This window comes from Sturnira hondurensis, unplaced genomic scaffold, assembly GCF_014824575.4.
Source record: "Sturnira hondurensis isolate 20B ecotype Veracruz unplaced genomic scaffold, ASM1482457v3 Scaffold0005220, whole genome shotgun sequence".
In the NCBI taxonomy this organism is placed as follows: Eukaryota; Metazoa; Chordata; class Mammalia; order Chiroptera; family Phyllostomidae; genus Sturnira; species Sturnira hondurensis.
This window is the reverse complement of record NW_028077851.1, coordinates 2276898-2297935: the sequence shown is the minus strand read 5'-3', so window position 1 is coordinate 2297935 and position 21038 is coordinate 2276898. Positions and strand designations below refer to the sequence as shown.

The 21038-nt window shown below is 34.7% G+C and overlaps 1 protein-coding gene across 4 annotated transcripts in view; it reads left to right on the top strand.

Annotated features, from left to right (window-relative positions):
• CNKSR2 (connector enhancer of kinase suppressor of Ras 2) overlaps positions 1–21038 on the top strand; it is a 301559-nt gene that overhangs the window by 92615 nt on the left and 187906 nt on the right. For all 4 annotated transcript variants that reach the window (XM_037046241.1, XM_037046240.1, XM_037046238.1 and 1 more), the window contains exon 5: positions 17193–17234. In XM_037046241.1, coding sequence (XP_036902136.1) covers positions 17193–17234 — 42 coding nt within the window. The remainder of the gene's footprint in view (positions 1–17192; positions 17235–21038) is intronic.

The following is a 21038-nucleotide window of genomic DNA, read 5'->3' as shown; positions in this document are numbered from 1 at the left end:
ATACTGGGATTAGCAGAATATATTCTGTAGTTCACGTAGTATTAAAACATACAGAAGTCCAGCCAAGATAGTCTCTCATTCATCTGTAGAACAACTCTAAATACTATTTTTTCTATATTCTGGGAGTTAGTGTCTAAGCAAACTCCCTGAATCAGACATTATAGGTGACCTGAAAACTGGACTGGACTCTTGGGATTGAAAGTGGGGCATTTCAGACCAAAAACCAGGGCAAGCTGTATATGTAATTTTTAAACAATATGAATTATATTACTTAGCATACCTGTTGAAACCAATATGAAAGGTGATTCTCTTTTTATTTTCTTTATATTTAAACAAGCAATATATGTGTAATTCAGATACTTAATCCTTTGTTTCTTCAGCTGTTTTAGGTTGATCATGAAGAAGCAAAACCAAGATCTTTTTAAACTTTTCTATATAATCTTAATATGGTAAATCAGAAGTTAGACATGAACTACTAGACATAGTACCCAGATAACATGAACACTATTTTTCTAAAGACAAATATAAAACTAAAAATGTATAGAATTAGCAAAGCTGAGACTATATGTGTATGCCAAAATTTCTCCAAAGGCCTAGAATGTAGCATTATAATGAGAATAGATATAAACCCATACACACACAGAAATTTTCATTATTGTTATAAAAAATAAAATATTGATAGCTGTAAATTTTATGGAACCTCAAAATGAAAAGGAAAATATGAATGATGGAATTATTACATGCTAATTAAGATTCTAGGTAAGCACTATTTAGAACATTGAGACATAATAATTTATTATTTTTCCAGCTTTCTGTCACTGGCATGAGTGGTGAATAAAAACTTAAAAGTAGCCCTGGCTGGTGTAGTTCAGTGGATTCAGTGGATTGAATGCGGGCCTGCAAACCAAACGACCATGGTTCAATTCCCAGTCAGGGCACATGCCTGGGTTGCAGGCCAGTTCCCAGCAGAGAATGCATGAGAGGCAACCATACACTAATATTTCTCTCCCTCTCTCCTTCCCTTCCCCTCTAAAAATAAATAAATAAAATCTTTTTTAAAAACTTAAAAGTTTACTGTATATTATACAAATATGCTGAAATAGATTGTTTTCATGGGTTTATTATTTTACAAACCTAGACTATTTTGCATGTTTTCTGAGCCTCCTGCCAAAACACTTAAAGATGTAGATAATATCACCATTAGTAACAGAAGAACTAAATGTGTGGCATACTATACAGTACTAATCAAGAACAAACTAACAGTAACCAGAGGGGAGGTGGGAGAGGGATAATGGGGGGAAATAGAGGAAGGTCCATCAAGGAACATGTATAAAGGACACGTGGATAAAGCCAAAGGGAGGAAGGACCAAGGGTGGGGGGCCATAGTAGGGTAAAAATGGAGACAACTATACTTGAACAACAATAAAAAGATAAAGTGAAAAAAATCTTTATCTACCAAATGTCAGGATACTATTGCTCAGGTATCTGTCTTCTTCAGTACACTATATTTCAAAATTTATGTAATATTATATATCTATATATATATACACAATAGAATACATTGTTTTGAAGCATGATTATACTCATGAATCTGCCATCTAATTTAATAACTAGAACATTACAAATATTGTTTTAAAATTGGGCTTGTCACCCATCTCATCACCCTGCCTCTTTGTAAGGAGTCTATTATTTCATCTTTTTCTTAAAATAGTTTCATATACTTTTCTAAACATCTCATTTAATTGTATTGTCCTCAAACTTTATATAAATAGTATCACTCTGCATATTACTTTTTTCATTTGATATTTTGTTTCTGAATTCCTTCATGTTTTGTTCAGTTACTTCATTCACTTTCTTTTTTGTTGAATTTATTGGGGTGACATTGGTTAATACGCATAAAGGTTTCAGGTGTACCATTCTATAATGCATCATTTGTGTATTGTGTTTTGTGTTCACCACCCTACCTTAACTTCATATAATACTTAATTGCATGTACTCCAGTATGTTTATCCATTCTCCTGACCACAGACATTTGGATATATACCTATATTTAAGTACATAGAAGTACATGGAAGCATAATTGCTGGATTATGTATGATGCACATGCTCATCCTTACAATTGTATCACATCCTGTTCTCAAATTTTTACTGTTTATCTATGTAATGTGCTCTCATTTTTCTACTCTCTGAATTATTGTATTTTTGTCTTACTGTCTTACTATGTAGTTCACCTTTCAAGAAGCTTTTAAAATTTTTTCATGAAGACCCTAAAAAGATAGAACTTTTACCATTACTGCTATATTACGTATATGGAAACAGACATAAAAAGATGGGTTAGGTGTTTTCTAACCATTATGGTGATAAAATAAACTTCAGAAGAGAGTCCCTGATATGCTACCATTTGTAGCATATTTTGATTATTCTTTTTTAGGAGATTGAGCCAAAGATAATGCCAATCCATTTAAAGATATGTGTGCTGTGCTTCATGTACTTCTGTGTCTCTAGTGTTTGGAAAATAAGTTTGTTGAAAAAAGGAAATGATTCATTATCCCCTTAAAACTTCACCCCAAAAATGTTACCAAATTTATTTTATAGGCCAATAGAATGTAATGTAACAGAGGATAAAGGTATCTGATTCTACACTGTAACTAACATTAAGCAAACTTCTACTTCTCAAATTTTGGCATAATATTATAAAGAAAAATATTTGTAATTATCTGAAAAAGATCTTAAAATATTTTTCAACAACATATCAGTGGGAGACCATATTCTCTTCATATACTTGAACCTAACAATATATTTCAACTGATTGAATGCAGAAGCAGATATGAAAATCAATGGATATTAAATGTAGCTGCTGTAACTCACTCTGATGCTGATGAAGACCTACAAGAGAAGTAAACAGAAAGTACTAATTTTCAAAGTTGATGAAATCCAGTTATAAAAAAATACAAAATTGGTTCTTCATATTCCCCCTATTAATTCTTGAAGTTACTGGGAGAGGAAAATTACTGTGGAGAAGACCAGAGGCTCACAGGAGAGGGGGGCTGGTTTTGGAATTAGAAAAGGTCCCCACTACTGTCCAATCTGCTTCTCACCCTCCCCAAATAAATCCATATTTTCATTTCTGAGTATCATTTAAATACTTTTTATATAGCTTAAAATTTCCAATTTTGACCTGCTACCAAATTTGGAATCCTGAAACATAAAGAAATTTAGAATATTATGGTACTGGACTATACAATACCAGAGTGGGTGTTATAAAAGTACCTAAGGGGGGAAATAAAAATGTCTGGTTAGGTAGCTTTTTAGTTCTTGTTCTGTAAATGTTTTCTTATGTGTCTTGCTCCTATTTAAGTGCAACGGTTTTAAATAGCTTTTGAAATGCCTAGCCTAGTGTTTATTCAGCAGTTATTAATACAATAACTATTAATTTCCTTTTTAATGTCCCAGTTTTTCACAGCCCTCATCTCCCCATGAAACACCTCACTAGGCTTCCTGTTTCTTTCCATTTAAACTATCTACATAAGTGTTCTCCTGCCCTGTTCCCTCAAAAGGATTCTAAACTGCCTTGTAGAATAAATATATTCTGCTCTGAGCTATTCTACTCACCTTTGTAACCCCTTCCTCAAACCATATCATATGGATAAGCCATATTTCTAATGACATTAAAAAAACTATTAGCAAAAAAGGAGCTATATAAAGTTCATAAGCAAGAATAATATCATTGTTTTGAGGCTGGCAAAGTACTTTTACAACATGTTATCAGATTCGTTCCTCACAATGATCAGGTGAATTGAGTAGACCAAATGTCAAAATCTCAATTTTGTAAGTGAGTAAGCAGAATTTCAGAGAGGGAAAGTGACAAAATCAATAAGTAACATGACTGGGCCTTAGATACAGTCATGGATCTTTGATTTAGTTTGCAGTACTTTCTGCTCATTGCTTCTCAAGTTTGACTTTACCTTAAATCAAGTGTAGAGCTTTTTAAAAACACTGATACTTGGGCCCCATCCAAGATCCATTAAATTAGATTCTCTGAATTGGGACTGCACCTCAGTGGGGGTTTTTTTTGTTTTGTTTTTTTGTTTTTTTTAAATATAATTTTTATTAAATTCTTGTTCAAGTACAGGTTTCTGTCTTATATTCCCAACCCTGCCCGCCCCCCGCCCCATGCTCCCCCCTCCCTCCCCTTTCCACCCCCCCACCCTTAGTTATTGTCCATGTGTCCTTTATACTTGTTCATGTGAGTCCATTCAGTGTTTTTTTTAATGATGCCTCCATTGATTCTAGTATGGAGTCAAAGTTGATGACCATTGTGCTGTACTCATATACTTTACTGATTTAGTATGAGATGAGTGCAAGGTGGAAAGGAAATATATGTGATCAAGAACAGTGTTTCCCAAGGCATGGTCTATGCACTATGATTCATTTGGAGAAGCTTGTTAAAAATGTGTATTACCCATACTTTACCATAGGCTGAATGGTTGAGAACTGTGGATCAGGAGGCTCAACTACTGATAAGTGTTTGTAATGGAAGCTAGTTAAAGTTTAGAATTTACAACTAATTATCAGTTGTTTATAGTCTATCTGTGCCATAAGTGCATATCCCAAAAGATTAGACTTCTTCTTGGAAATATCAAATATGTTAATAAAAATGGTCATTGTACATTTGTAATAAATTCTACAAATGTACATTGTACATTGTACATTCTACCCAGTACTAGAAATTAATATGGTGTCAATAGAGACAGGAAATAGAGTTGGTAAAACAAGAAGGAATAATGATTATTTACTTTTAGTATTTATTATTAATCATATTATGCTTTACATGTAGTGTGTCATTAAATCTTTACAAAAATCTATGGCTTAGATTTTTATGCCTACATAAGATGACAAACCAAAGAACAGAGTTACTAGTTATAGACACTGATTTTCTAAGGCATTTTGCCTCTACTGACAAAGTAAGTTTTTAAAAACCAAGGCCTCTCAAGTTGGGTCAGGATGACCACCAACATCAGATAGGTAATTCAGATGGGCCATAAAACAAGTGAAATAATGGACTAAAATTATAATTCACAGAGGCAGGTTGATGAAGGTCAGAATTAAGTAATTAGGACAAATGAACATAAACTAGACATAAGAAATAGAGGTAAATTTTGTCTATAAATACAAGATGGGAAAATACTAGATTTGCATCAAAGTAGCAGAATGCAATCTGAGGTTTATTGTGAATTACAGGGTGTGAGGAGTGACATAGCACCTCTGAAAATAGCACTCACATTTCCTAAAATAAAGAGATGCAGCATATAAAATTCCTCAGTACTTATCACATTAAATTCTGCATTGGTTAGTTCTTCATTTGCATGCGTGTTCTATTTTTTTCTGCTTGTATTTGGTGGAGGATTGTATCAGTTAAGTAAATTATATTATACTGCAGTAACAAACAACCCCAAAATATTAGTTCCTTGTAATAACACTCATGTTCAGTGCTCATGCTTCATATCCACCCTTGGTTACTGTAATTCTACTCCACATCCTCTTCACTTCAAAGCCCAGAATAGCCTCTTATCAAATACAGCTGGTCACCATGGCAGAGGGAAAAGAGAACATGGTGAACTGTGCTCTGGTTCTTAAAGTTTATGCATGGAAATGAGGCAGCACTTCTGCTTACATTTCACTGGACAAAGTAAGTCACATATCCATAGCTGACTTTAGTGGCTCAAAGAAGTTTCCTTTTACCTTTAAAAAAAAGGAAGTGTACAAGGTCTTTCCAAAGGGTATCCAGCCATGTAATATGAAAAATAGAGACATGTATTGAAGAAGATAGAAGATACAAGAAACATGGTACCTAGGACAATGACGCCTCAGTCTTCTTCAAAGTAGGCACCTTGGGGCCTCACACAATTCTCCCAGTTGCCATCAGCTTCCCTGTCATATTTTCCTGAGTCTCACCAACAGTCTGAAATCTCTTCTGTTTCTAAGGTGATTTTAGTTTGGGGAAAGCCAGAAGTCACATGGTACCAAATCTGGGATTTTGGGGGTGGGGGGGTGGCAGCTGAGTCACCTGGGTGATTTGATGTTTCACAAAAAAACAGCATGAGACATGATGCATGAGCAGGTGTGCTGTCATGATGAAGCTGCCAATCACCAGTTGCTTGTATCTGCGGCCTTCTGAATCATCCAAATAGTTTCTGCTGAGGAATGTTCAAGTTTAATGCAAAATTTAATGCAGATTCATTGCTCTACTTGCTCAGTTGGTTGTCAAGGAACAAATCTAAAGGACCCATGGACAAAGTCAGTGGTGGTGGGGGGGCGTGGATTGAGTGTGAAAGGTGGGGGTGGAAGGGGCATGGGAGAGTGGAGGGGAAATGGGGACAACTGTAATTAAACAACAATAAGACAAAAGAAAAAGAAAAAGAAATGCACAGCCACACAGCATATGTGCTTTCTCATCACATCTACTGTCCCCACTGACTACTACATCAAAGTTGTCATTGTTCACGTATGTGCATTCCAGTCCACTGTCCTTGGCTTCCAGATTACATCAATATCATGCAAAACATTCTTGTTATATTAGCAATAGCTAGACTTTTTATGACAGACCTCATATACTGATACATCTTAATACAAATTTGCCACAGCCATGAATCCATTAAAAATTCTACTATAACATTATACTTGAATTTTAAGGACAGCAGTGTTTATCTGAACATAAGGAAAGAGGCAATAATATTAAATTATGTAGAAAATGTAAATATAAAAAATACCTTCATAAGGATTAAGTTTGAAGAATTTCTTCTCTCCCCTCAGTAGTGTATTTGTGTTCATATGTGTCTTGGTATTTTTAAGTATAATTGACTGGAATATGGGTGGTAGGTTTGGGGGGAGGGAGAAGATCTCTGGGAATTTTTCAAAGCTTAAAATTCTGTCTTATAGTCAGTGTTACTACCAGGAAACCTTAAATGGTATTGATTCTGTGTCATATTTCTTTTGAAGGTCTACCAAATTGAGCCTCATTATCCCCATTGGCTATCCCCAATGACTCTTTCAGTCATGAAAATAAAGCTATTAAACTTACAGGGATCACAGTCTCACTCTAATGAGTTTTCTGGTCATTTGTACCTTGACTTAACATTTTTACTTTTTATCCCATTTTAACAGTTCAATCTTGAAAAGACTCAGTGGTTTTGGTTATGTTAGCCATTTGGATGCTGAAAAAGTAACCAGCCCCACTTCTGCCTGTACCCCCAAATCTCTCTAACATGCTAACAAATTGGTTTCCATATCTATTCAACTATTGGGACATAAATCTTTCACTTTCAAGTGGAAGACTGGAGTGATTAGAACCAAGTGGGTGTTTTAGTTTAGATAATTTTCTGGTGGTTAACTGGAGTGGGATTCTGAACAGGCATAAGATGCAAGGTGCAGAATAATATGACAGTTCAGCAACACAGAGACTACAAGCCATTAAGGTCATGCCCACCCACATTCTCATCCCATTCTTTGTTTATTGCTCATTTTATATTACAATTCATAACCTTATTTAATGTAATGAAAATCTTAACCTGTTCTTTTAAAAAAATGGTCATTTTTAAATTTCAGTAGATACTATAAAGCTTCCTCTTCTCATTCCCAAAACAACAGCAGGACCACTAATAAGTTCGTGGTCATTGAGTCAGTCAAACTGATGATGGATTTGCCAAGGAAGTATTTGTCAGGTGATCCTAACTCTAACTTGTTTGCCAAGGACATTTATATATGTTAATTTAGAGTTAAACAAGGGCATTTTTATTTCATATTCAAGAAGAATGATGGCACCTGTGTATTCACTGTGAATGTTCTTTGCACTCAGTGTATTCAGACAGCTTTCAGTCTTTGATGAATATAAATTTAGTTTGGACTGTTACCTTCCACCCATTGCAAATGTTTTATCCCTGGCACTGCTTTCTATGCCCACACAACTCTGTGATTGGTACTTTGAGTATCTCTTCATGGTTCTTTTCCATCTATTATCCTTCCAGAGAAAATTGGTTTCATTGTACTGTTTTGCTACTATAGATGCCATAATGTATTGGAATCTGCTCTTTGCAGAAGGAAAAAAATGAAGCATCTGGTTAATAACTGGGAACAAAATCTCTTCATTTTCTTCACAGATACTGCTTTTAGTGTTATTTGTGTGAAATGCTTGCTAAACGTCTAACCATTCTGTAACTGTTGGATAGACTATAGTGTAGTTCTCTAGACCTGTGCTGCTGTTTAACATGGTAACTACTAGTTGCATGTGGCAATTGAAATGTAAATTTAAATCAATTAACATTAAGTAAAATTGAAAATTGCATCCTATTTGCACTAGCCACATTTCTAATGCTCAGTAGCCACATGTGTCTAATGACTACCCAATTAGGCAGCACAGAAATAGAGCATATTATTGTAACTCTATTATTGCTATTATTAGATATGTCTCTGAAACACCACTTTCTCCATTTACTTCTGGCCATGCAACTAACTTTTACTTATTTTGGTTCCTAAACACAAGTATTGTCAGAGCTCCTGTCCTCAAGCTATCGTCTCACAATACTTATTTTTTATGAATATATTGAAGTTTTTTCTTGTACCTTTAACTGTCGCTTCAATGTAAATATCTCCAAGATCTGGCTCTATTTTAGATGAAGTTGAGGTTTAAAAGCTGCTTGCTGTACAGCTTTCTATAATACATCCATTGTCTTAGCCACTTCTAATCTCACATGCCCCAAATTCTTCTATTCTTTCCAAATTCTCTCCTCCTACCATCTCTACTATGTCATTCATTCATTTGCTGAGCCTTGAATCCCTAGAACAAGTTTAACTTTTCACTCCCCATAATTCTCTGTATCTAATGAATCAGTCACCCAGTTATCTCATTCATGGCTTTATTTGTGTCATCCACATCTTCTTATCTCCCCTTCTACCTTCATGACCTCAATTCAAGTCCTGATTACATACACATTTTCTACTGAAAGAATATTCTGACTGATCTCCTTGCCTCCAGTTCTCCTCCCTTCCAAATCCACAATTTCTTCTTCATCATTTTCATAAAACTTATATTCAGTCATATACTTTCCATATTCATACATCTGTGAGCACTCCCTTGTATTAGTAAAGTGCACACTCCTCCGTCTTCCTTTGAGATGAAATGTCTACATGGCATGTTCCAGGTGATAACGTAGCTTTGCAGAGTTACCCTATCTGAGTCATGGCATCAAAGTTACTCTTGTAACTAAAGGAAAAGAACAAAAGGAAAGGAACCATAAGAAAAGGAACAAGAGATAGCTATGGGAGTTGTTAGCTAGACCAGAGAGATTGAACTCCTCTCCCACACCCCCTAACACACATGCCATTCACATTGATGTTACACACCAGCCACATACTAGGTAAGCTATGCTGACTTTCACCCTCCTGAAGTAAAGTCACAAGAAATTGTCAATTGACTGAGATAAGTTTTTGCTACCCTGGGGCAAAGGGGCTTCAAAATGGATTGTTACAGAAAAATAAAATTCTTATTCACATTAAAACAAACAAAAATTTCTTCAGCCTAGTCTTGGTAGCTTTATACAATATGACCCCACATTATTTTTTAGACTTTCTTTCTCACTACATTCGCTCTGCTTATCTGATGTTCTAGCCAAATGGTCTCCTTACTTCTGATTGTACCTTTATTCATGTGTTTGTACAATCTAAAATAGTCCTTCTTCATGGACCCCAAATTTCCAGATTTAAAGGCTCTTTAATGCCAGCTGAAACACCATCTCTTCTATAAGGTCACTCCAGAGTTAACAAGTCAGAATTTGTCTCTTTTTATGAGATATTTTATAGTATTTATCTTGTCTACCTTGTATGTTTTCTCCTCTACTATATAATGAAATGATGATGGTAAAGAACCAAGTTTAATTTATCTTTGATCACCCAGTACTGAGTGACAGTGATTTGTATTTAGAAGATGCCAAAAAACCCTTTATGGAAAATGGAATTGTGACTTGAGCAAATGAATGAATAAATGAGAATATAACACTAACTCATATGAAGGTATTTTCATAGCTTACTAAGTGAATATGTGAAGTATTCGGTGTGAAGGGACCATTATTAGAGGATTGCATAGGTGAATCATCTAGATATTACTCATAAGCTGAACAATATTTTCATATTATTTGTACAACTATACTATAATATGTACTAGAAGTGAAATTTATATAGCATTTATAATTATAATGTTCCATGAAATATAGTTGCATATTACACTAGACATACACCATTTTTCTTCACTCTATGCATTCAATGTTAACAATCTATGTACTGTTCTTAAGTTGTACTGTGTACTGATAACTATTATTTATCAGTTGATAAGTAATATTACTTGTACTGAGCTTTATGACACTCAAGTGCCTAAAACTTGTTGCCAAAGTATGGAGCATCAATAGTAACATATAGGATAGAAATTTTTTTTATCCTCCTCAGTATAGCAATTGCATCAGAAAAGGTAATTGATTATGATCCTCTGTGTGTGTATACTTCATCTGTGTGTTTATGTGCATACTTACTTTTTAAGAAAAGTGATCAAAATTGAAGAAATATTCCTCATTTTTATAAATATTTCCCTATTAAGAACTTAAATGTACATCACATGTTTTTTAGAAACATTATATGAAAAAAAGATAAAGAAAAAATACAAGTGTTATTTTGCATGTACAGTAAAAGATGGCATGAACCACTGAAGAGAACTCCTGGGAGTATATAGTGGCATAGCTCTAAATCCAATTTTAAAGATCTAAATTTAATCCTAACCTAAAAATAAGTAGAACATCAGAAGTGTACCTTTCCATAGCATGAATAGGTTCATAAAATGTAGATTTCTCCATATTTACTGCCATTTTCTTTTTAAAACTTGGGGTATGATCTTTTGGGGAAAGATTTGGCCATGAATATTAATAAAATTCACACTTGAGAAGGAAATATTTTAAAATAACATTTTGATGGAAATAACTTCCTAATAACATGAATCCCCCAAAGTACCTAGGGCTATTTAAATATTTAGCATGATATTTAGCATGATAAAATGAACTCCACAAAATTATAGCTTCACTGAATAGAACACAGTCATTTAGTTTCTATTCTTCCTAATAAAAAGTAGCAGGTTAATATGTACTTTTTGTTTTTCTGTTTTGTTGGTTTTAATTCGCTATGTCTTGCCCTTTGTGAAAGCCTGTGGCTTTCAGTAGTGAGCGGGACAATCTGGCTGAAAAAAAAGTAGAAATACAATCAAGTAAAAGCACTTATTCAAAGTAGTAAGCTATTAAAGAAAGAAATATTTATTAAAAGGAAAAATCCCAATCAATAAATTGGATGAATGTACAATTGAAACACATAGTTCTGCAGAAGGAGCTGAGAACTGTTTAGGGTGAAACAACTGATGCTATTGTTAAATCCATTTACTGTTTTATGGATTATATATATTTGATCATTTTTTGTTTCATTTGGTTTGGAACTCTTCTATAACCGTGATGTCCTATAAAATAGATTTAAGTATTGAATATGTCTCAAAATAACATTTTTATCAGAATCATCTTGGGGACCCCCACTGTGAATCTACTAAATCTGTATTTCTGGAGACAAACCTGACAATTTGCGATTTGACCCACTTTCCAAGTGATTCTTACATATCTTGAAAATTGCTATAGTAGCTGTGTTTGAGTGTAGTTTCATTGCTTTTGTAATAATGCCTTTTTTGCCTAAAGACCTATTTTTTCCAAGACCCAATTAAAAGCCAAATTTCTGGAATTTTTTAAAGACAGAGCTGGTTCTTTCCTCCTCTGTAACCCTAGCTCTATGATCCTGCCTTTATTAGAGTAATTGTGGATATTCTAAAAGTCTTAGTGCAGATTCAAATTTTAATAACTTTCCATGTGTAAATATGCTACAAACATCAAAATGAATAAATCATATCAATTTATTTTTTAAATTAGTTTGTTTATTTCAAATAGTAAGTTTTTAATTTTAACATTTGGATGTGACAGTTTTTTACACTGGAAAAACTCAGCCACCTCATTCAACTGATGTATCTCCCTTAGACTTTGTCTAATGGGATAATGTCAAAATTTTCAAGTATACATTAGCACTTCATTCTTTGAGTAATTGTAAGTTTAGGATTACAAATGCAATCTTTTTGTTATTGAGGGCCAGCAGTTGATGAATGTTTTTCCGAAGTTTGAAATTTGACTTGAGTCTTGTATAGCACAACACAGTGGCCATGTTGAATTTTAATGAAAAATTAACAAAACAAGCAAGCAAAATATAACCAGAGACATGGAAATTAAGAACAAACTGACAGTAACCAGAGGGGGGGTAATGGGAGGAGGGGGACACATGGACAAAGCTAAAGGAGGATAAGATCGAAGGTGGGAGGAGGGGGTGGGGAGGGTGGGGGGAGTGGTGGGGAGGAAATGAAGACAACTGTACTTGAACAACAATAAAAAATAAAAATATTAACATTTTTTAAATTTAAATAATTGACCCTTCACATGTTTATTTGTATACTTTTGTGGCATTTCTAAAGTTATTGAAACTTAAAACTGCATGAAGACTTTGGAATTCTATGCATTTAAACTTATTTGTGTCAACATTTATCTCCTTAAACTTCTCTTCCCTAGGTCAGGGGCAATGTTTTATTGCATCCTTAGCACACTTGACAAATATTTGTTGAAATAAGAAGAAAATTACATCCGTTATACATTGTTGAATTCATTCACTATAGTCAATATTACCAAACTATTTATTTGGATTTATTTCATATATTTAAAATTTAGCATCATATTAATATCTGTAATATTTAATATTTACTGTTTCATCCATTCCAGTTATCCTTTTAGATGCTCAAATTGCTCTTTGGCCAGTGAGAATTTCTTTATATTTACTTCTCAGTCCTATTCACACAATCCTCATAGTCTTTAATAACTTCTTTCTGTCTTGTGCACAATATAACCCAAGCTCATCTTGTACATTTCCTATACCAGATTTGGAATCAGCCATTTTCTAAGAAGGTCTGGGAAATGGCAAATAAAGTTTATTTATTACTAGATTAATCATTGTTTCTATGCCTTTTCAGTAGGCAGAGCTAGGAAAAACAGACATATATATATAATTTTTTTATATATATATATAAAAACAGATATATATATATATATATATATATATATATATATATATATATANCCTTCTCTCCCCTTCTCCTCCTCCCACTCCCCTGTTGCTAACTCTCTATGTGATCTCTATTTCTGTGGTTCCGCTCCTGACCTAGCTGTCCTCTTGGTTTGCTTTTGTTTTAGGTGTGGTTGTTAATAACTGTGAGTTTGCTGTCCTTTCACTGTTCCTATTTTTTATCTTCTTTTTCTTAGATAAGTCCCTTTAACATTTCATATAATAAGGGCTTGGTGATGATGAACTCCTTGAATTTGACCTTATCTGAGAAGCACTTTATCTGCCCTTCCATTCTAAATGATAGCTTTGCTGGATAGAGCAATCTTGGCTGTAGGTCTTTGGATTTCATGACTTGGAATACTTCTTTCCAGCTCCTTCTTGCCTGTAAGGTCTCTTTTGAGAAATCAGTTGACAATCTGATGGGAACTCCTTTGTAGGTGACTGTCCCCTTATCTCTTGCTGCTTCTAGGACTCTCTCCTTCATTTTAATCTTGGCTAATGTAATTATGTTGTGCCTTGGTGTGTTCCTCCTTGGGTCCAACTTCTTTGGGACTCTCTGAGCTTCCTGGATTTCCTGGTAGTCTATTTCCTTTGCCAGATTGGGGAAGTTCTTTATTATTTGTTCAAATAAGTTTTCCACTTGTGGCTGTTCCTCTTGCCCTTCTGCTACCCCTATAATTCAGATGTTGGAATGTTTAAAGATGTCCTGGAGGTTCCTAAGCCTCTCCTCATTTTTTTGAATTCTTGTTTCTTCATTGTTTTCTGTTTGGTTGTTTCTTTCTTCCTTCTGGTCCACTCCATTGATTTGAGTCCCAGTTTCCTTTCCATCACTATTGGTTTCCTGTGCATTTGCCTTCATTTCAATTAGTTTAGCTTTCATTTGTTCCTTGAATTTGTGACTAAAATCGACCAATTCTGTGAGCATCCTGATCACCAGTGTTTTGACCTGTGCATCTGATAAGTTGGCTATCTCTTGGTCGCTTAAAATTATTGGCTCTGGGGCTTTGAGCTATTCTTGAGCCATAATGATTTGGTCTGTTCACACCTATTAAGTATGAGGGGCAGAGCTTTAGATGTTCACCAGGGTGGGGCTACCCAGTCGCTGGGTTGTGATGCTGTATGTGGGGGTGGGGTCAGAGAGGGGCAATGGTGTTTGTTCTGCTCTCTCTCGGATTTCAGTCCCCTTTGCTGCTTCCCGCAAGCAAACCTGATTCCCCTGGTGCCAGCTCCTGGGTGTGTGGCTCTGTGCATCCTCCAGGACCCTGTGGGTCTCTCCCTGTGAGCTTCTCCCAGCACCTCAAACCCCAGAGTTTTTCCAATTGGTACTTTTAGGCTTTAATTCCTGTTGCTGGGGCCCTAGCCTGCGAGGTCTGTCTCACTGCTCATTCCTTTGCCTGGTTTATCTGCGCGTGAATATGTGACCTCGGTCAGCCAGCCGCCTTGCACCCTCACTGGGTCTGCCCATTGCCACCCCATGCCTGGAATCTGCCAACTGCGGCCTGCACGCCTAGGTTGGTCTGGCCAATTTTTCCTGCCTGAACCCGCTCCACCAGCTTCTGACGCTACCCCTTTTACCCATCTGGCTGAATGGTTCGTTGTTGTCAGACTTCCATACAGTTCAATTTTCTGTGGTGTGTTTTGGTTGCATTTTTGTTACTAATACTTTGTTGTCTGTAAACTCTGACTTCTGTGCAGTTCAATTTTCTGTGTTTTGGTTGCATTTTTGTTACTAATACTTTGTTGTCTTTTAACTTGGTTGTGCGAGGAGGAGTGTTTTCACCTACGCCTCCATCTTGGCCAGAAGTAGATAAAACAATTAACAAAACAACAGAATAACAACACTACTACCAACAAACTTTGATTGCTGAAAATAGCATAATATTTTGTTACACAAAATATTACACTAGGGATGTGCAAGTAAAGTATTATATTTTAAAGAGACTTGAGCCTTAGCTGGTATGGCTCAGTGGATTGAGCATGGGCCTGCGAACCAGAGGATCGCAGTTCGATTCCCAATCAGGGCACATGCCTGGAATGCTGGCCAAGTCCCCAGTTGGGGGTGTGCTAGAGGCAACCACACATTGATGTTTCTGTTCCTCTCTCCCTCCCTCCCTTCCCCTCTCTCTAGAAATAAATAAATAAAATATTTTAAAAATCAAGAGACTTGAAATATTCTGTGTGAGCATTATATCACTAGCAGGATATACATTTAGATCATATTTACTTTTTTCCTTGAGAATCCCTTTGAAGTTTAAACATTTACTCATATTCTCCAATTCTAAGAAGGTAGGTAAATAATGAAACTTGCATCCATTACAGCTGAAGCAAGCTGTAAAGAAAGCATAGGGAAACTGGGCAACTGCCCAGCTTTTTCCAAATCATCTCTTCCCAGTGTAATTTTGTTTGAAGTTAATTTTTTTTTAAATTGGACCCTTCAAATTCAGATGACAGTACAAATGCACTTTCCAAATATAAATGTTTTATCTACACCTTGGCTCATCTGTACATAATTCATACTTAATTATTAAGAGTTTACTTTATGTAGGAATATAGACATAGATATGACTATATTTGTAACAAACTTCTTCTTTGGCACAGGAGCCCTCAGGATAGCAAGACCCAATCCTTAAGTATTTCTATTAGTTTGTGAAATGAATCAGACCGAAATTTAACTCTAAAAATTCTGCCCTTGATAAGAATATGTACATCTTCTGACAAGGTATTGTGGTGAAATGGCATTATGAAAAATTATGCTAAGCAAGATTCCTTTTTGTTAAAATTAAGTTCAGGGAAAAGTGAAAAGGACTGTTATTCCTTGAAATATGCAGTATGGTGGAATATGGATATTTTTTCATAATTATGTAGCTAAATATAATTCATAAATTTTATATTTTGAAGTAAAAATAGTTTAAAATTGTTTAAGATACAGAGCAATGATACATAGTTGAAATGTATATTTATCAATTACTGTATGCTAGATACTGTACTAAGCCATTTATCTCATTTTCTCATTTAATCCTCACAACTCCTTGACTAGATTTCATAAATTCCCATTTCATAAATTCCTTGAGAGAACTGAACAATAGGAATGCACACTTTCTAAGCAGAGATCACTTTGCTATGTTGCAGCTTATTATAAGTATAGCAATTGAAAGTAAAAAGACAATGGTGATTTTGTAAAAATAATTTTAAAAATAATTTCAGGGACTGGAATTTAGGCAAGAGCAATAAACTTGGTGTTTATTCACAGCATGTACCAATTTTCAATGCATAATGTAAAGCATATTTAATAGCTTACAATAATTAAAATATAAAAGTATTTTTGATATTTTAATATGACTATTGAAATAAATATTAGTGTTTCTCTTAATGTCCCAATCTATAATGAATTATCATATTAAATGTTGGAAATATTTCAACAAAAACATTTGTCACATGTAAAACTTTAGATAGAATGGTTAAAAATTTTTTTCAAAAAAAATGTTTTCCCAATGTTTGTTTTTACATTTATTTAATATAAATTGTCATTTCTTTTATGTGTTTAAAATGGGGGAAAGAAGGGGAAGGGACGAGTCAAGAAACATGTATAAGGACCCATGGACAACAGGGTGGGGATTGGCTTTGGGAGCGGGGGGTGGGCAGGGCAGGGGAGAGCAGTGGGGGAAAATTGGTACAACTATAATTGAACAAAAATAAGGAAGAATAAAGGCATTATATTCAGAAAAAAATTAATTAGTTAAAATAGAAAACACATTTAAGCAAAAATGAGAATATCCCTGTAACTGACCATTGGAGTAACCATTATGCATATGTTGGCATATAGTATTCCAGATTTTTTCTCATTATTGCTGCTTTTTTTTCAATTGTCAAGACTTTTTCAAATTGAAGTACAATTCCTAAGCAAGTATTTAGGATGAATGCTTGATTTTTCTCAAAACTAATGTCTATGTTTATTTTTTTAGGATTGTACTGTATATGAAACTGAGAATAAAATTCTTCATGTGGTAAGTATACTTGGATTTATTTTCATTTTCATTGGAAAAAGTCTTTCTTTAATAAATAATGAAAAGCTACGGCTTATAAAAAAGTGAGCGCTGTATATTTTGTAGAAGTACAAAAGAATCAAAACAAGTTATATTAGTTATAATCATACTATTATATCAGAATAAACATATAATATAATATTTTAAGATTGTAGGATGTAGCATGGTTGAAGTAGAGTAAAATTAAGAATCTAGAGAAAAGAGAATTTGAAATCAAAATTCTTCATGGTTGATTTGTGACAAGAGATCAAAAGAAAGTATTTGGTTGTATAACAAGGGTAATTCCCCTCTATCATCATTTGGGAAAAATAACTCATAAAACAATCAAACTGCCTTTGCTCTGATTCTATGCTCACAAAACAAGGTTCCAAATTTTAATTTGTCAATGTTTGTTTAATTAATTAATGACTGCAGAGTCATTAATTAATTAATTAATTAATTCTGTTATTTTATTACTAGCAATGGAGTAAAAGTACATTATACTTTATGGAAAGGCATATTCTTTCTTGTTAATGAATATTTGGCTGTTTTTCTTTGTAAATCCATTTCTTAGCTGATGCTTATCTGCCTTAATAAGTTTTTCACCTCTATTAGAAATGAAAACAATAGAAATGAGTGAAAGCATATATAATAACACTGAAGAAGTTTAGAAATGAATGCAATATATTTATATTGGCACTTTTCCTTTCTAGCTAGTGGTAATTGAAAGATTCTCTTTGATCATGATCCGGACAGTGAATGCATTAACCAATCAATTCAGCTCAGAAAGTACTTGTATTTTCATGTTTTCATTCCATTTCACTTGTTGGCCTTTTTCTGTAATGGTGACCCAGCCTTCATTAGGAGATTGTACACTTTTGTGTTACTCTTCCCACAGTAAGAATTAATTTTTTAAAAAAATAATAAAATAGTATACTATACCATTTGGTGTATAATGCTGGAATACTTCCTTTAAAATAAAATTTTCAAAAAATATGCTTTTAGATTCTCTGTAGTATAAAAGAAATCACTTAGAATCTTAAGAACTATGTCAAAATCCTAGTTTTCCACTTTCTATCTTAGCAACCTTAGTAAAGTGATTTAACTTTTTCTGAGATTTTGTCCTTTTTAAGTATATCTTATTGATTATGCCATTACAGTTGTCCCAATTTTTCCCTCTTTGCCCCGCTCCGCCTAGTACACCCCTTCCCTCCAGGAGTCCCCCCTTTAATTCATGAACATGGGCTGTGCATATAAGTTCTTTGGCTTCTCTATTTCCTATACCATTCTTAACATTCCCCTGTCTATTTTGTACCTACAAATTATGCTTCTTGTTCCCTGTACCTTTTCACCCATTCTCTTCCTTTCCCCTCCCAGCTGATAACCCTCCAAATTATCTCCATATCTATGATTCTGTTCTTGTTTTGGTATTTTGCTTAGTGCATGTGTGTGTGTCTGTGTGTGTGTTTATATTCCATTGTTGACAGTTCTAAATTTATTGCCTTTTTAATGTCCATGGTTTTTATCTTCTTTTTCTTAAATAAGTCCCTTTGACATTTCCTGTAATAATACCTTGGTGATGATTAACTCCTTTGGCTTTACCTTGTTTCAGAATCACTTTATCTGCCCTTCCATTCTAAATGATAGCTTTGCTGGGGAGAGTAATCTTGGATGTAGGTCCTTGCCTTTCATGACTTGAAATACTTCTTGCCAGTCCCATCTTGCCTGCATTAAGTTTCTTTTGAAAAAAATCAGCTTTTAGTCTTATGGGAACTCCTTTGTGGGTAACTGTCTGCTTTTCTCTTATTGCTTTTAAGATTCTCTCTTTACTTTTAACCTTTGGCATTTTATTTTTTTATTTTTTTTTTATTTAACTCTTGTTCAAGTACAGTTTTCTTTCTTGTATTCTCAGCCCTGCCCCCCCCCAGTGCTCCCCACCTCCCTCCCATCTCTGCCCCCAACCTTAGTTATTGTCCATGTGTCCTTTATACTTATTCACATGAGTCCTTCCCCTTTTCCCCTATGATTCTCTCCCCTCTGGACCCTGTCAGCACGTTCTGTATTTCAGTGTCTTTGGTTACATTCTCCTTGCTTGTTTGTTTTGTTGTTTAGATTCCTGTTAAAGGTGATGTCATATGGTATTTGTCTTTCACTGCCTGGCTTATTTTGCTCAGCATAATGCTTTCCAGTTCCATCCATGATGTTGCAAAGGGTAGGAGCTCCTTCTTCCTTTCTGCAGCATAGAATTCCATTGTGTAAATGTACCATAGTTTTTTGATCCAGTCATTGACCGATGGGCATCTAGGTTGCTTCCAACTCTTGGCTATTGTAAATGTGCTGCTATGAACATTGGGGTGCATAGGTTCTTTTGGATTGGTGTTTCAGGGTTCTTAGGATATACTCCTAGCAGTGGAATTGCTTGGTCAAAAGGCACGTCCATATTAGTTTTCTTAGAAAATTCCATACTGCTTTCCATAGTGGTTGTACCAGTCTGCAATCCCACCAACAGTGAACTAGAGTCCCCTTTTCCCCACAACCTCTCCAACACTTGTTGTTTGTTTCTTTGTTTATGGTAGCCATTCAGACTGGTGTGAAGTGGTATCTCATTATGGTTTTGATTTGCATCTCTCTGATAGCTAGTGATATTGAGGATTTTTTCATGTGTCTCTGCATTCTCTGTATGTCCTCCTTGGAGAAGTGTGTGTTCAAGTCCTTTGCCCATTTTTTAATTGGGTTGCTCGTCTTCCTTGAGTAGAGTCGTGTGAGTTCTTTGTATATTTTGGAGATTAAACCTTTGTCTGAGGTGTCATTGGCAAATATGTTTTCCCAAACTGTTGCTTCTCTTTTTATCTTGATCCTGTTTTCCTTAGCCATGCAGAAGCTTTTAATTTTGATGAGATCCCATTTGTTTATTCTTTCCTTTATGTCCCTTGCTCTAGGGGACGTATCAGTAAAAATCTTGCTGCGTGGAATATCTGAGATTTTCCTGCCAATGTTCTCCTCTAGGGCTTCAATGGTTTCCTGGCTTATATTTAAGTCTTTTATCCACCTTGAATTTATTTTGGTGTATGGTGTAAGTTGGTGCTCGAGTTTAATTGTTTTGCATGTAGCTGTCCAGTTCTCCCAACACCATTTGTTGAAGAGGCTATCTTTACTCCATTTTATGTTATTGCCCCCTTTGTCAAATATTAATTGACTGTAGAGAGTTGGGTTTATTTCTGGGTTCTCTGTTCTATTCCATTGGTCTATATGCCTGTTTTTATGCCAGTACCAGGCTGTTTGGATTACAGTGGCCTTGTAATATAGTTTGATATCAGGTATTGTAATCCCTCATACTTTGTTCTTCATTCTCAAATTTTCACCTGCTATTCAGGGTCTTTTATGGTTCCATATAAATTTTTGAAGTGTTTGTTCTATGTCTGTGAAATATGTCACAGACATATTGGAACTTTATGGAACATATTGGAACAGACATATATGTCATTGGAACTTTAATAGGTATTGCATTGAATCTGTAAATTGCTTTGGGTAGTATGGACATTTTGATGAGGTTAATTCTTCCAATCCATGAGCATGGTATATGTTTCCATTTGTTCACGTCTTCCTTGATTTCTTTCTTCAGTATTGTATAGTTTGCTGCATACAGGTCTTTTACCTCCTTGGTTAGGTTTATTCCCAGATATTTTATTTTTGTTTTTGCTATATCGAATGGGATTTTTTTCCTGATTTTTTCTACTTCTGTTTCATTGTTGATATACAAAAATGCCGTTGATTTCTGGATATTGA